Here is a 12,852-nt window from a genome sequence, read left to right on the forward strand (position 1 = left end):
ATCAATTTTCTCATACGTTGTAGCCTCATCTTCTTCCTCATCTTCATCTGGACAACACTTTAGCCTTGGCTTATCTCCCACCATCGTCCTTGCGTACCTACACTTGTTGAAAAGCCATGGAGAGAAAAAATATAGGTACTTAAATACACCACAGTCTTGATCTACCTTTCCAAGTGTTTTCTTGATCTAGACCTTTGTATATGTTTGCTTAAAAACCCAATTCCACCGCACCAGATCTTAGGCATTTGCTTCATCTTTTGCATGATCTAAGACCATTTTCTTTAAGATTTACTTGAATTTGTCTCGACCTGATGTTTAATATAGAACTCGGAGATTGTTACTTTGAGGCCAAGGTGTTTTCTTGAAAATGTGATTTGAGCATATATAGCTCAGGAACACCCCGCATCACGTTTATGAGCAAAATCTATTTCTATTACACCTAGTCCCATGCATTTGATTGATCCAATGTTTGGGTACATAGTTGTATTTACATAAACAGAATTATTTGCTTGAAACACGATTTCAGTGTATTTAGTTAAAAAACCTTCATATCGTGTTTATGTGCAAACTTTCAAAGAGGAGAACCTAACCATTCAGGTGATGCAGTAAGACCATTCAGGAGACCATTGACCTATCAGCATATGCTGTAAGGGAGGAAGAATCTCTTAGTGAGAATTTCTTTTTGAGTGCTTCTCTTTCATTTAGCTACATGTGCAGGACCCAAATTTAATTTTATATGATGCAATCAAGAGAAGAAAGCCCAATGAGAAGGGTTTAGACAAAGGTGGATAGGCACTTTTCTAAGGAAAAGGAGAAGGAGAAAAAGAAGTCACCCCAACTACAGCTCTTCGAGTTTTTACAAAAAACTGAATGTCAAATTCAGTATCACAAATACCATGAGATGTTCAATAAGGAAATGGATTTGTAGTCTCTTCTGGCACAGCACAAGGATTTTCTTGGAGAGGTGTATGAGTCTTGCAACAAGCTGACAGTTGAAGAATCTAAAGTTGTCAACAATAAAACTTTTATACATATCAAGGACATTGCCGGAAATGACACGATCAAGTGTCAGCTCTTTGATAGTTTTGAAGACTGCCACATTCCAAATTCAAGAAAGGTAGGTGCTTTACCTCAATATTCTCATCTTTCTCGAGCGCACATCATTGTTAAACAACGAGATACCCATCTCCTCCTTCCCCTCGGAGCTCTGACTGATATCCAAGCTTGTTATGAGGTTCATTCATGCTTGCGTTTCCTGGAAGATTGTCTCATCCACATCTTCATACATTTTGACTTGCTCAAAATAGATGGACAATTCTTCCGAAGGATTGAATTTGTCCAACTCTAACAAAGGATTGTCATCAATCTTTACTTCCTTGTCAACCCTACAAGATTGTGCAATAAGGGCAATTGCATAATCCTCTCTCAAATTGAAGAGGCACTGTATGTCATACAATAGGACATACTCTTTTCCCTCAATATGGAAAGAGGGAAGAATGGGCACAGTGAGATTGGAGCTTTCAGTGTCAATGTCATCCTCTAGGACAGCATCTCTTAGTGTCTCATTTTTTAGAGCCACTAGATATAATGCTGCAACTACAAGCTCCTTCTCTTTCAGGTCAATCTTCTCTTTCGCATCTGGTAGATCTGACTTATCTTCTGTTTCCTCTTCCTCATCACTATCCTTTGTGTCCTCAACTGACCCATTAGCATAGTGTGCATACATGGCAAATGCAAGTGACTCTTCAAGTATTCTACAATTGCCCGTGTGTACATGGTCTGTTTTTAATCTGAGTGTGTTTTGTGTATGGCAGTTGTTCATTGAAGATAAAACATTCCTTTTGAGGGCAGCTGGAAGAATTCTTGGGCTTGGTAAACTATCAAGCCTTTCTCATTATATTAAAGACCTATCTGTTGCAATGATATTGACTTTTAGCAAATTTCTTAGCAACTATGGAGTTGCTCTTACTTATTTTTTCAAGTGTTTATCAAAATTTTTGGGTGGTCATCCTATATCCTGGCAAACAGATAAGACCATTTTGATAGAGAAGTGTTCGCTTTAATTATTTTTGGGTGTTATGCTGGAAAGCAAGGCTCAAGAGATGGTTACTTTTTTACATATACTGCTAGCTAGGTACTATCTTGTGGTGTAAAGGATCCCGTCACCTTGGAGGGTTATGGAAAGCATAAGCTCATAAGGAATCGAGAGCCTTCTCTGGTGGCCCTTCCCACCACAGGTTTACAAGATATATGATAAAATTTATAACATTTTGAGCAAAGACTAATTTGGAAGGTGATAGTTTACATGCCTCAAATGAGCCCAACCACCATACGTGCTTTTTCGATTGGACACTGAAGTACTTGGAGCTGGACTTTGTGATCGATTGATCAAGTGCTCGATTCATCAAAGTGATAGAAACTCTATCTTTTTTTCCTTGACAATTTCACACTCATCTAGCTTCACAACAAACTTCAAAAGTCCTTTACATTATTCAAATGTGATACTATAGAACTCAACCATTAGTCTTTGCAGTTGTTCAAGATCTACAAAAATATTATTCCAAGCATTATATGTAGTGCTTCCCTTTTCACTTTCATACACACTTTTGATATGAAAGTACTGTCCAATGAGCTTATCAATTTCTTGGTTGAGATGACCTCGTTCCTTCCACACTTGTGTTGGTGTTGGTAACAACACACATTTTATCCATTGATCTTTTAATGTTGATGACACAACTTTAAATATTGAAGCATATCCTTTTCTGCTCACTCCGCTCACATAGAGCCTCTTGAATTTTCATGACATCAGCTTTACTTTTTGGTATAAAGTCTTTAAGAACTTCACATTTTACCGTCTTAAACTTTTTTTCCTCCATCATGTTCTTTGCAACAACAATGGAGACTAAACCCTTCATTTCTTTGACAGGAATTAAATTAGGATTAACGTTTTCTTTCTGAGGTCTCAAAATTTCCCTACAAAAAGTACACTTTGCAATATCATAGATTTGCTTGCAAGAAAGACACACATATACAAATACAATGGCTAAACAAAATGTGCTCTTACCTTGCTTTTTGCACTCTATGCTTACATCCTCCAGTGCCAGCTTTCAACTCCGCAATGTTTCTCTTGCTTCGTTGTTTGTCTCCAAGAAGTGTTCTCTTTATTCTTGCTCTTCATAGCTCATTCTTTGTCTTTAAATGCTCTTTGATTTCCCTTTGCAGATGCTCTTTCAAGTTTGAATTTATCAACATTTCTTACACCTTCTCCATTCTTTCTCAGACATACAATGCCTTGTACATTTCTACAGTTAAATGTTGAGTCGAAATGTATCCATACAATCCATTGTTCTCATCACCCACAAACCTCAATAGCATTGTCAGATTAGAAAATGGTGGGCTCAAATTTCTCAATGGGCATTTTGGGTAAATCTATCCATCGCACCATAAGTTGATATGCTGGGAGCCTGCTCATCTCATGTTTTCCTTTCGCTCAGCATTTACAAGCTCTTTTCTGTAGTAGTGCATATTGTTCTTCTAAATCACTGTGCAAATGGTGGTCGCTTCTTTTAGGGTTCTTCTTCAGCAGTATGGTTGCACGTAGCCATTTCATGAGGGTTGGTTCTTCATCTCGTCTGCTTTTTATAAAACTCATCGTGTTAATCTTTTGTGGTAACCATTCAAATATTTGAAAAAAAATAGATTAGTGATGGGTTCTTTATGAGAGGCCGCCAAAACGCCATCAAAAGAGCTATGAAATCTATATGGGGAGTTTAATGCAGCGTCTTCTTAATTATTTAAAGGGCTTCTTTATTCCTACCTGGACTGACACACTTGTTAGTCACACCTAATGTTGTGCCAATAGTACTATATGGTGAGGGCACTTCTTTGTTGAGTAGTCATAGTAGTCATTACAAAGAGTCAAGTAAGCCACCCATTTTCAGATATGTCTTGAATAGTGCTGCCCACATGACAGCCTTGCTGTTGTCCATGTGGCAGCCACCTCTTCTCGCCTACTGATGTGTTGTTTGTCACCTACTGATCCTTCAGAGTGACCCACGTCTCTACTGAAGTCTCGGCCATCTGGATGTGAGGAAGCACGGAGTCCGCTGTAGTCCCTATGATCAATGCCAGGGCATGGGCATCTCTGTCTTCCCAAGCTTTCAACTCCTCTCCGTCTACTGCCATGAGTATATTCCCATGTTTGTCCACTATGTCCTCCGGCTTCACATCGGATTTCGTTGTTAATTTCCACAGCTTCCAAGCCACTAAATGACTCCGGACCCTCACCTTCTATGTCAGGTAATCTGACCCATCCAGTTTCCCAGACTCTCCAAAGTTTGGGATGGTGAAAGAAAGAAATCTAGGGGAGAAGGAGGGGGAGCAGGGGCTGAAGAGGCTGAAGAGGTCGACATCTCTACTGCTAAACCACACAGCAAAGTTGAACAAACTCAACCTTCAGTAGACCAGAACTTTGAACGCACCTAAATGAGGGCACAAGGACCTTCCTTTTATAGGCCTAGAGGGCTGGCCAACCAACTGACCCAACAGACCTGCTCCTCGGTCAATCTGCCCCCTCTGACCCATTAAATGCGCCCCTTGTGGGGCTTCAAAACAAGGACCTGTTGGCTCACAAAACTAGGGCACATGCCCCCCCTATATATACAGGGTCCACCCCTTCTTGTAACCCTTGATCCGACCTGGTAGACTAGCTCTTGACCAACCCTACCAATCCTCAACAAGGTCGGTTGCTCCTGCAGGCTCCACCACCATCTCACACCATGTATCAGCCTTGTTTGCAGACCGTGCGCCTGCCTAAAAGCCCTCGTCATGCTGTGTCATATGTCCGGGATACCCTACCATATGTCGTATGCTGCCTAGAGCCTCTCTGCCATGTGGTGCCTCTGGCCAGGCCCCCCCTATATATACAGGGTCCACCCCTTCTTGTAACCCTTGATCCGACCTGGTAGACTAGCTCTTGACCAACCCTACCAGTAGTCCTCAACAAGGCCGGTTGCTCCTGCAGGCTCCACCACCATCTCACACCATGTATCAGCCTTGTTTGCAGACCGTGCGCCTGCCTAAAAGCCCTCGTCATGCTGTGTCATATGTCCGGGATACCCTGTGCCTCTGGCCAGGCCCAAACCAAGGGGTTGTTGCCCTCACCATCCATCCTACATAGTCTTGCCATTCGAGGCAATCTTTGAAGGTCTTCCAGATATTTCTTGAATAGTGTTGCCCACATGACAGCCTTGTTGCTGTCCATTTGGCAGCCATCTATTCTCTCTTCGTTGTGAGGTGCTGCCCATGTGATAGCCCCCTCCCTTTCTCTTTTCTTTCGCCCACATGGCAGCCATGTTGCTACTCATGTGTCAGTATCTCAAACCCTTGGCTCACCCCCCCCATGCTCTCCTCATATGGGGGCTTACAAATGGGGAGTTGACCTTTCCAACACCCCCTCTCACCGACACATTGCCAACACGTTGAAGACGATGCTCCAGTAACTCCCTGGTCATAGTCCTCTTGAACACTTCGATGTTGAAATCTTTCTTGGCTTTTCATCCAGTGGATCCTGCTCCACCAGGTTTGGTTACACTTCCGCACACCATCTTAGTACACAGGTGCATCTCTAGTAGCACCTCCTGGCACCACAACCTTCAAGTCAAGTTTTTGCCTTCGAGCTCGACCAATCCATCCGTCACAATCTTCCAATTGTTCCCTTCATAATGAGTGAACAACCTGGAGTTTTCCAGGCACCATGATCTGAGGGTCTGTTTCAACCCGTTCTTCCTTTGGCAAGGTCTGCAACAAATGAATATTTCCAGATAACTTGGACCATGAACTCTCACTGAGCTCTCAAGCAGGTACTCTTCTGGCTTCAGTACACCTTGTCCATCACCTTCCAGAAATATGTGTCCGAGATTTGAAGAAGAAACACCCACACTTCCCCTTTTGCCTTCGAAGAAGGCCAATTCATTCCAATCTCGCATTACCTGAGACAAATGAAGAGCAGAGTCTCTCCACAGCATGCTATAAAGGCTCAAATGAAGAACATCAAGTACATAATAGATCGTCGCACTACCTGTGTGCTTGCTCAAAAAGCAGACCGTGCACCTCATCAAGGCACATACCAATAGCCTGTGTAATCCTGTACTCTCCGCTTCTAAAGTACAGCATCCATCTGAGCATGAGACCCTAGGACACTTCATGGACTCGGCCCTAGTGTCAGTGTCAACAGCCACGCACCTAGAAGACACCAAGCACTGCATGCTGTCAATCACCTTCACAAAGGTCTTTGATTCCTTGTCGACCCACATCTCAATGTCAGACATCATCACTGTATTTTCTAGGTCAACATATCTGATCTCAGTAACACATGGAGATGTCACCAGGAACAACTCTTCGATTACCACATTTGCTTTGGCCTTTGTATCACCCTCTCAATTTGAGCAGGACTGCTTCCTTCTGTTTTTCTGATCTGCCGCCTTCTTTCTGTAGTCCTTCGCAAAATGTCCTGGCGTGTCACAATAGAAGTACTTCTTCTTTTGCTTCCTCTTGGAAGTGTCCTCGTCATCAAAGTCGTCTTTCTTGCACTTGCCACCATTAGGCTTGCCCTTCCTTTGCCAGCGTTGTCCTTCGCCAGCAATGCCTTGTCGTCTTCGTTGTTGTCATAGAGCTTCTCCCTAGCTTCTTCATGTAGCAGGAATGCCCAACTCCTCAAAAGTCAGAGGTTTGGTCCTCACTCCTGTTGTCACAATCGTAACAAAGCTTTTGAAGCTTCGAGGTAGTCCTTCTCTTATCTACTAGTTATCTCTAAAATCGAGCCCACGTGCTCCACCTCGAGTGTAAGTAGACTTTCCATCCAAAGATCTCTTCCACCTTGCTCTCTGCAAACAAGCCTAGGTGGTCAGCCCTCTGAGTGAGCTAAGTCTGCATGTCTCCAGCCAAGTTCACCTCCAGGATGAGGCCCAACTGCTGGTGCTGGTGCTGCTCCTTTCTGCTCCTCAAAAGCTGCTTTAAGTGTTGATGAATGAGGGCACAAGCCCCTCCCTTTCATAGGCCTAATGTGCTGGCCCTGCTGGTCGGTCAACCTGCCCCCTCTGGTCCATTAAATGCGCCCCTTCTAGGGCTTCAAAACAAGGGCCTGTTGGCCCACAAAACTAGGGTACATGCCCCCCTATATATACAGGGTCCAGCCCCTTCATGCAGCCCTTGATCCGACCTAGTAGACTAGCTCTTGACCAGCCCTACCAGTCCTCTACAAGGACGGCTGCTCCTGCAGGCTCCCCCGCCATCTCACGCCATGTATCAGCCCTGTTTGCAGGCTGTGTACCTGCCTACAAGCCCTCGCCATGCTGTGCCATCTGTCCGGGATACCCTGCCATGTGTCGCCTGCTGCCTAGACCCTCTCTGCCATGAGGCACCTCTGGCCAGGCCTAGACCCAGGGGCTGTTGCCCTTGCCATCCATCCTGCACAGTCTTGCCATCTGAGGCAGCCTCTGAAGCTCTTCCAGGTATGTCTTGAACAGTGCTGCCCACATGACAGCCTTGCTGCTGTCCATGTTGCAGCCACCTCTTCTTTCTTGGCTGTGAGGTGCTGCCCATGTGGCAGCCCCTTCCCTCTCTCTTTTCTTTTGCCCACATGGCAGCCATGCTGCTGCTCATGTGTCAGTCTCTCAAATCCTAGGTTAACCCCCCCCCATGCTCTCCTCATATGGGGCTTACAGATGGGGAGGTGACCTTTCCAACATATTCATGTTGTGTTTAGACATATAATGTCGGGCTTACATTTGAGTTATGATCTAGTGGTTGACATTGTGCTTTTTTTGGAATAGATATTGCAAAGCAAGACAAAGGCTTCAAGTGCCAATATTAAAATCTCAAAAGTAGACTATAGATGTTGCCAAAGGCAAGAGAGTGACTTCAAGTGGTGGTGGTCATAGCACATCCAACAAAAAAAGTAAAGCCACTAAAGAAGTGTTCAATGGATGCAAAGTCCCAAAATGGCAGTGGTACCTTGAGAAGTGGTAGATAATATAAGAAGATCCATCTATTTGTGAGATGGTACTACAACATTCAAAGATGTAGGTGCAATGACCAGAAAGACAAAAGATGGAGTTAATATGGAAAGAGATAAAGCCGTGTTTGTTAAAATGTGATTTACAGTGTATCACCTATCACCTCTTTCCTATGAAGATCCAAGACGCACAAAGGGAAAAAAAAATTCAATGGTGGATAAATCGGAGTGGAATGTTGTTTTGAGCTCCATACCAGTAATTATCTATCTACCAAGTGGCTCCCAATCTTCACCTTACATAGCATATAATTACTCCCATCTAACTTGCCTCCTTGGTGAAGTTGGCAATTCAAATCATGAAGCCATGGATCTGAAGAAACTGGGAGTAACAAATTAAAATGACACCACACACTGTAACCAAACTCAACAAGTCACACCTGACTGAATTGGAATCGGCTTTCTTTCTGCAAAGCACCTTCTTCCTTCAAGTGTAGTAAATAACTAACATAGATCCCTTGGGCTCCAAATATCATGTCAGAGATACTAGGTCAGCATATACCAACGCTGTCCCTGAAATGGAATGAAAGGTTCCCATTGATCACAGGACTCTCAAATCTCCCTCAAACACACAGACTGGTAATATATACTGAGATACACCAGAGCCTAGAGAGAAGGCTATCCATTATACATGGGTACACTTGGATGTCAACATACTGGTTAGGGCCTGCATAGATGGAAGAGTGCCAGGGTCAGGTGGGGTGGCAGTTCTTCTCTGCTCACACAAGGCTGGCAGATATGCCTATGTGGCAGCCAGATCTGTAACAGGTCTCCCTCCCCATGGCCGCCTATGGAGCTGCACATATGGCAGGCACCCGTGCATGTAGATCTGCCCATGTGGCAGCTTGATCTACTACGTGGCAGTCCATGTGCTTCCCAATTGGCAGCCCCAAACTCTTAGCTAGGATTTGCCAGGGGTCGAGCCTCTTTGTCCTCCTAGTTTGGGGGCTCGCATGTGAGAGATTGACCCTTCTTTCCTCAGTTCAGACAATAGCTATGCAGCAAGGTCTTCACTTCAGTCAGTTTGGAGGGAGCAGCTTGCCCTTCAATGGAACTTTGGACAAAACCTTTTAACTTCAGCATTTCACAACCAACCAAAGTCTCCAAATGTGGCCAGTGTTGGGGTGAAAGCTAATGTCACTTTGATACACTAATAAGCTTTGATTGTTCGATTCAGTTCATTCTGGATTCTGCAATCCCGCTATACAAACATGCACAAGTGTCTAGAATCAAGCGTAGTCTGCATGCTTTTGAGATAAGTTGCATACAAGAGAAGTCACTGTTCATGAGCATGGGAAACAAATACTTGTTTAATAACGATGCTAATCAGATTCTCATCTGCCAGCATCGTTCATCCATAGACATATGCACACACAAGATTATCAAGCTTTGCCAAAGGCTCTTCAGCAGGCCAATGGGGCAAACTGAACCTTCAAATCCTACGAACCCATCTCCCTAAGCGGTATAGCATCCCCCCCTTGCCACCCAGGAAGTATAATTTTAGCATAGTGTGCAGAACTATTCTTCTCTTTCCCCTTCTTGTTCATCCTTGAACAGCACTTGTAGGAAAATAATCAATATTATTGTGCTTCCTATGTATAAATATGTCCAAATGACGACTTAAAGCTCAGATTCTTAAGAGAGATCGCCCCCATGCATGAACACGTATAACCAGGTCAATCCTTAGCAAGTTGTTAATACACATTTTCGATTACTCATGTAAATGAATAATACGGCACAAATCCAATAAAAAAACAAGAACTCAAAATGCTGAGGGGTTATCCATAGCATTTTATCAGATACTTTAAAAGACCAGAGTGTCATTTAAGTTTAAAATTTCCTTTAAATAATAAATGAATTGGAATGCCCATACGTCAAACCTTTTCCTTTTTTTCTAGGTTTCCCCACTCACCCACATGCTTCATGCCTGACAGGGGTATCAATATCCCCAGCAGGACAAAGAGTTGAGATATTCAACCATGTAAAGGTTAAAAGTCATTGCTCCAAATGATCCATTGATGTGCCACCATGGTCTCTTTCAACGTGATCAACCAAGGAGATAGGATCTTGAAAACCCCTCCCACACTTTGGACATAAATCAACAATTTGCTGATTGATACCACTCTTGGCTGAGCTATGAGCACTTTCAACGTGTTGAATCAAAAGTGATACCATGGAAAATTGTGCCCCACACTGAGGACACACCTCTATGGATTTGGATATGGGTGGTCTAATTGCTTTGGATCCCTGTCCAGGTTTCTCTGATTGGCCTTTATTGGTCATCCCTCCCACTGCATTTAGCATGCTAGTGGTAAGAGTATTAAATTTACTTACACCAGCCTCTGCAGAAGATCGAATGGTTGAGGCTGCTGATTGCAACCCTGTTCGGACAGCATCTACTGACGAAGTCGAACCTTGTCCAGGTACAATGGAAGCTCTTTCTCTAAAAGATTGTACAAAACGATCTGCAAAAGAAGGTCCTCTTTTCCCTGTTTTCGCCTGCCCCTTGCAATCATGATCTGGACCAAATCGGTGCTTCAAACAGACCTCCTGCTTACAGTCTTTGCACACCATTTTATTAGAGAAAGTAAGACTTTCTCTGCAACCACGTACAGGACATCGAGGTTTTTTATGTACTCGTGCATAATTGCTTGGATCACAATTCATTCTCACATGTTCCTCCCATGTAAGATTGGGATCTTCGTTTGGCACTAAGCGAACTGCCTTGGCGCAAATGGGGCAAACTAGAACAGTAACATCTTTGTCCATTGCCTTTGAACAATGGTGCTTACTATACAAGCGATGCTCAAGACAGAAAACCTGCAAGACAGAGAGCGGTAAGAATGGATAAAAAATGTCTAACAGTCCTAGGGGTCAAAACATAACATTTTACAGAGATCTTCCCCACACAAATTGATACAGTTCTGATCTGGAGCTCGCCAAGGAAGATTAGAGTGCTGCGTCAACCTTTTAGCTCGAATGCCAAAGATACTTGGAAAGTACGAGGAAACTAAAGTGGAATCCCAAGTGACATCCTTTAAAAGGCTAAAAACTAACATTGAAGAAAGAGAGAGGCATTGTCAAACTCTACCAGAAAATAATATCATACTGGGTTCGGTGAAAAGGTAAGGCGCACACATAAAAAAGCCTCGGGCATGTTTTTATATTTACAAATACCCATTGACATAGGTGATCAAGAAGGCTAATTAGCAAAGAAAAACAAATCCTGGAATCCGTTAGGGTGCAAAGTGATCCCCGGACATACCTGGTGGCAAGCATCACATTTGAAGGGGAGGAAGTCAAGGAGGTTGCAGTCCTGGACGGAGCAGTGTTGACCCAGGTCGGGAAACTCAGGAGTACCCATGTTTGGCTCTGCATCCAAGCTGTCTGAGAAGCTGGAGCAGCAGCGGAAGGAGCTATGAAAGAACAAGGAGAAGAGGACAACGGAAGGGGGATCTTCAACAGGAGGCCTGCTCATTTATATATAGTAACTATGACTTCTATTTGGCCTATGCCCAATCATTGACTTTGTAATTGTGTTTACACACCAATGCCTGCCCACCAATGACCAGAGGTGCGCGCGCTAAGGCGTCTTCACACGCGTCAGCATCTCAAGAGTTGCAGTTGCTAGCCTTTCCGTCGTAACTATTAACTTGAAATTGAGCTTGGATCCTACCGAAAATTTTAAAAGGAAAAAAAAGAATGAGTAAAAATATGGACATGAGACACGACACGGGGTCCATGAGGACTCGATCCTCCCTACAAATGTCAGGGGTGGTGATTTTGAATTGGCGATGTCTAGAGATTTGTGCCTTTTGGAAACTGAAGGCCAGCAAATACATGAATATGCTCACAAGAGCTCATAATTCATCCTTGTTGCAGTTTATATAATATTGTGACGTGGACTAAAATAGAAGTGTTGTCATCCTTCGATCATGCATCCAACTTGAGACGAATGTTGTAAGAATTTAGATTAAAAACAAGCAATTTGAAATGAACGAACAGTTAAGAATATTTATATGATAATACATAATATAATTAATGCTTCCTTCCCCAAAGAATTATAATCTGAGGGAACGAGCCTTCCTTGGGCATCGAGATTGAGAGCATGGAGAATATTAGCATCGAGGATAAGTCTCGCAAATGGATAAGATATTGACATATTACCTGAATGTCAATAGCCATATCCGTATTAAAACTCGAGAAATCAATATTGTCAATGGTCATGTAGATCTCTTTAACTTTCTGCAAACATGGAAAAATACATTCAAAACAAAAAAAGGCATATTAGAATACCTTAATCAAACATAAATTTGCACATGTTCTTTCTATGTCGGCATGGGATTTACACTAAAATCCTTCCCAATGTACTAAAGTAGGTTTAACATCTTCGAATACGAGCAAATTCAAACTACCAACACCTCCAAAACTTCAGGATGCAACATCTTGAGTTTCCAAGAATTTAGACCGTTTAAGGAGGCAAGGAGAAAGCATGAGAATGTGTAGACACAGAATTCACATATAAGAAGGGGTCCATGGCTCTTACTAGCGGATATGACACACATGATTACACTGATAGTTATCGTCGTCCTCCTCATTATATGCATCAATTGCTTCTCTAAAGCCTCTTGATTTTGCCAATGCAACGAGAAAAGGTGTGAGTTGAAGGAGCATATTATCTCCCTCATCCATTACCAAGTGGCCCTCATGAATGTGTGCCATGAATTGGGGTAGCACAATGCATGGGCTGCTAGTACTCTAGATACATGTCCAAAGTTGCC

General features: G+C 43.1%; 1 protein-coding gene across 2 annotated transcripts; it reads right to left on the reverse strand.

The window, feature by feature from the left end:
- Window positions 1–10,024: 10,024 nt before the first annotated feature.
- On the reverse strand, window positions 10,025–11,546 carry LOC147906223 (zinc finger AN1 and C2H2 domain-containing stress-associated protein 13-like). 2 transcript variants are annotated; one of them, XM_087383651.1, is made up of 3 exons: window positions 11,337–11,546; window positions 10,745–10,891; window positions 10,025–10,621 (listed from the first exon to the last, which is right to left on the reverse strand). In XM_087383651.1, exons 1-3 carry the CDS (start codon window positions 11,433–11,435, stop codon window positions 10,067–10,069), a joined length of 801 nt encoding a protein of 266 aa, XP_087239777.1. In that variant the 5' UTR covers window positions 11,436–11,546; the 3' UTR covers window positions 10,025–10,066. The 2 variants fall into 2 exon arrangements, with proteins under 2 accessions (XP_087239777.1, XP_087239767.1); XM_087383641.1 differs by having other exon boundaries at window positions 10,025–10,891; window positions 11,337–11,542.
- Between the last annotated feature and the right edge of the window lie 1,306 nt (window positions 11,547–12,852).

This window comes from Dipteris shenzhenensis, chromosome 1 (genome assembly GCF_047967505.1).
Source record: "Dipteris shenzhenensis isolate YYH24624 ecotype China chromosome 1, Dip_SZ_1.0, whole genome shotgun sequence".
Classification (NCBI taxonomy): Eukaryota; Viridiplantae; Streptophyta; class Polypodiopsida; order Gleicheniales; family Dipteridaceae; genus Dipteris; species Dipteris shenzhenensis.

Coding starts and splice junctions, on each gene's coding strand:
- LOC147906223 (XM_087383641.1), bottom strand. CDS start 11,435: ATGGGTACTCCTGAGTTTCCCGACCTGGGTCAACACTGCTCCGTCCAG. Junction 10,892..11,336: donor AATGTGATGCTTGCCACCAG/GTATGTCCGGGG, acceptor TCTGTCTTGCAG/GTTTTCTGTCTTGAGCATCG.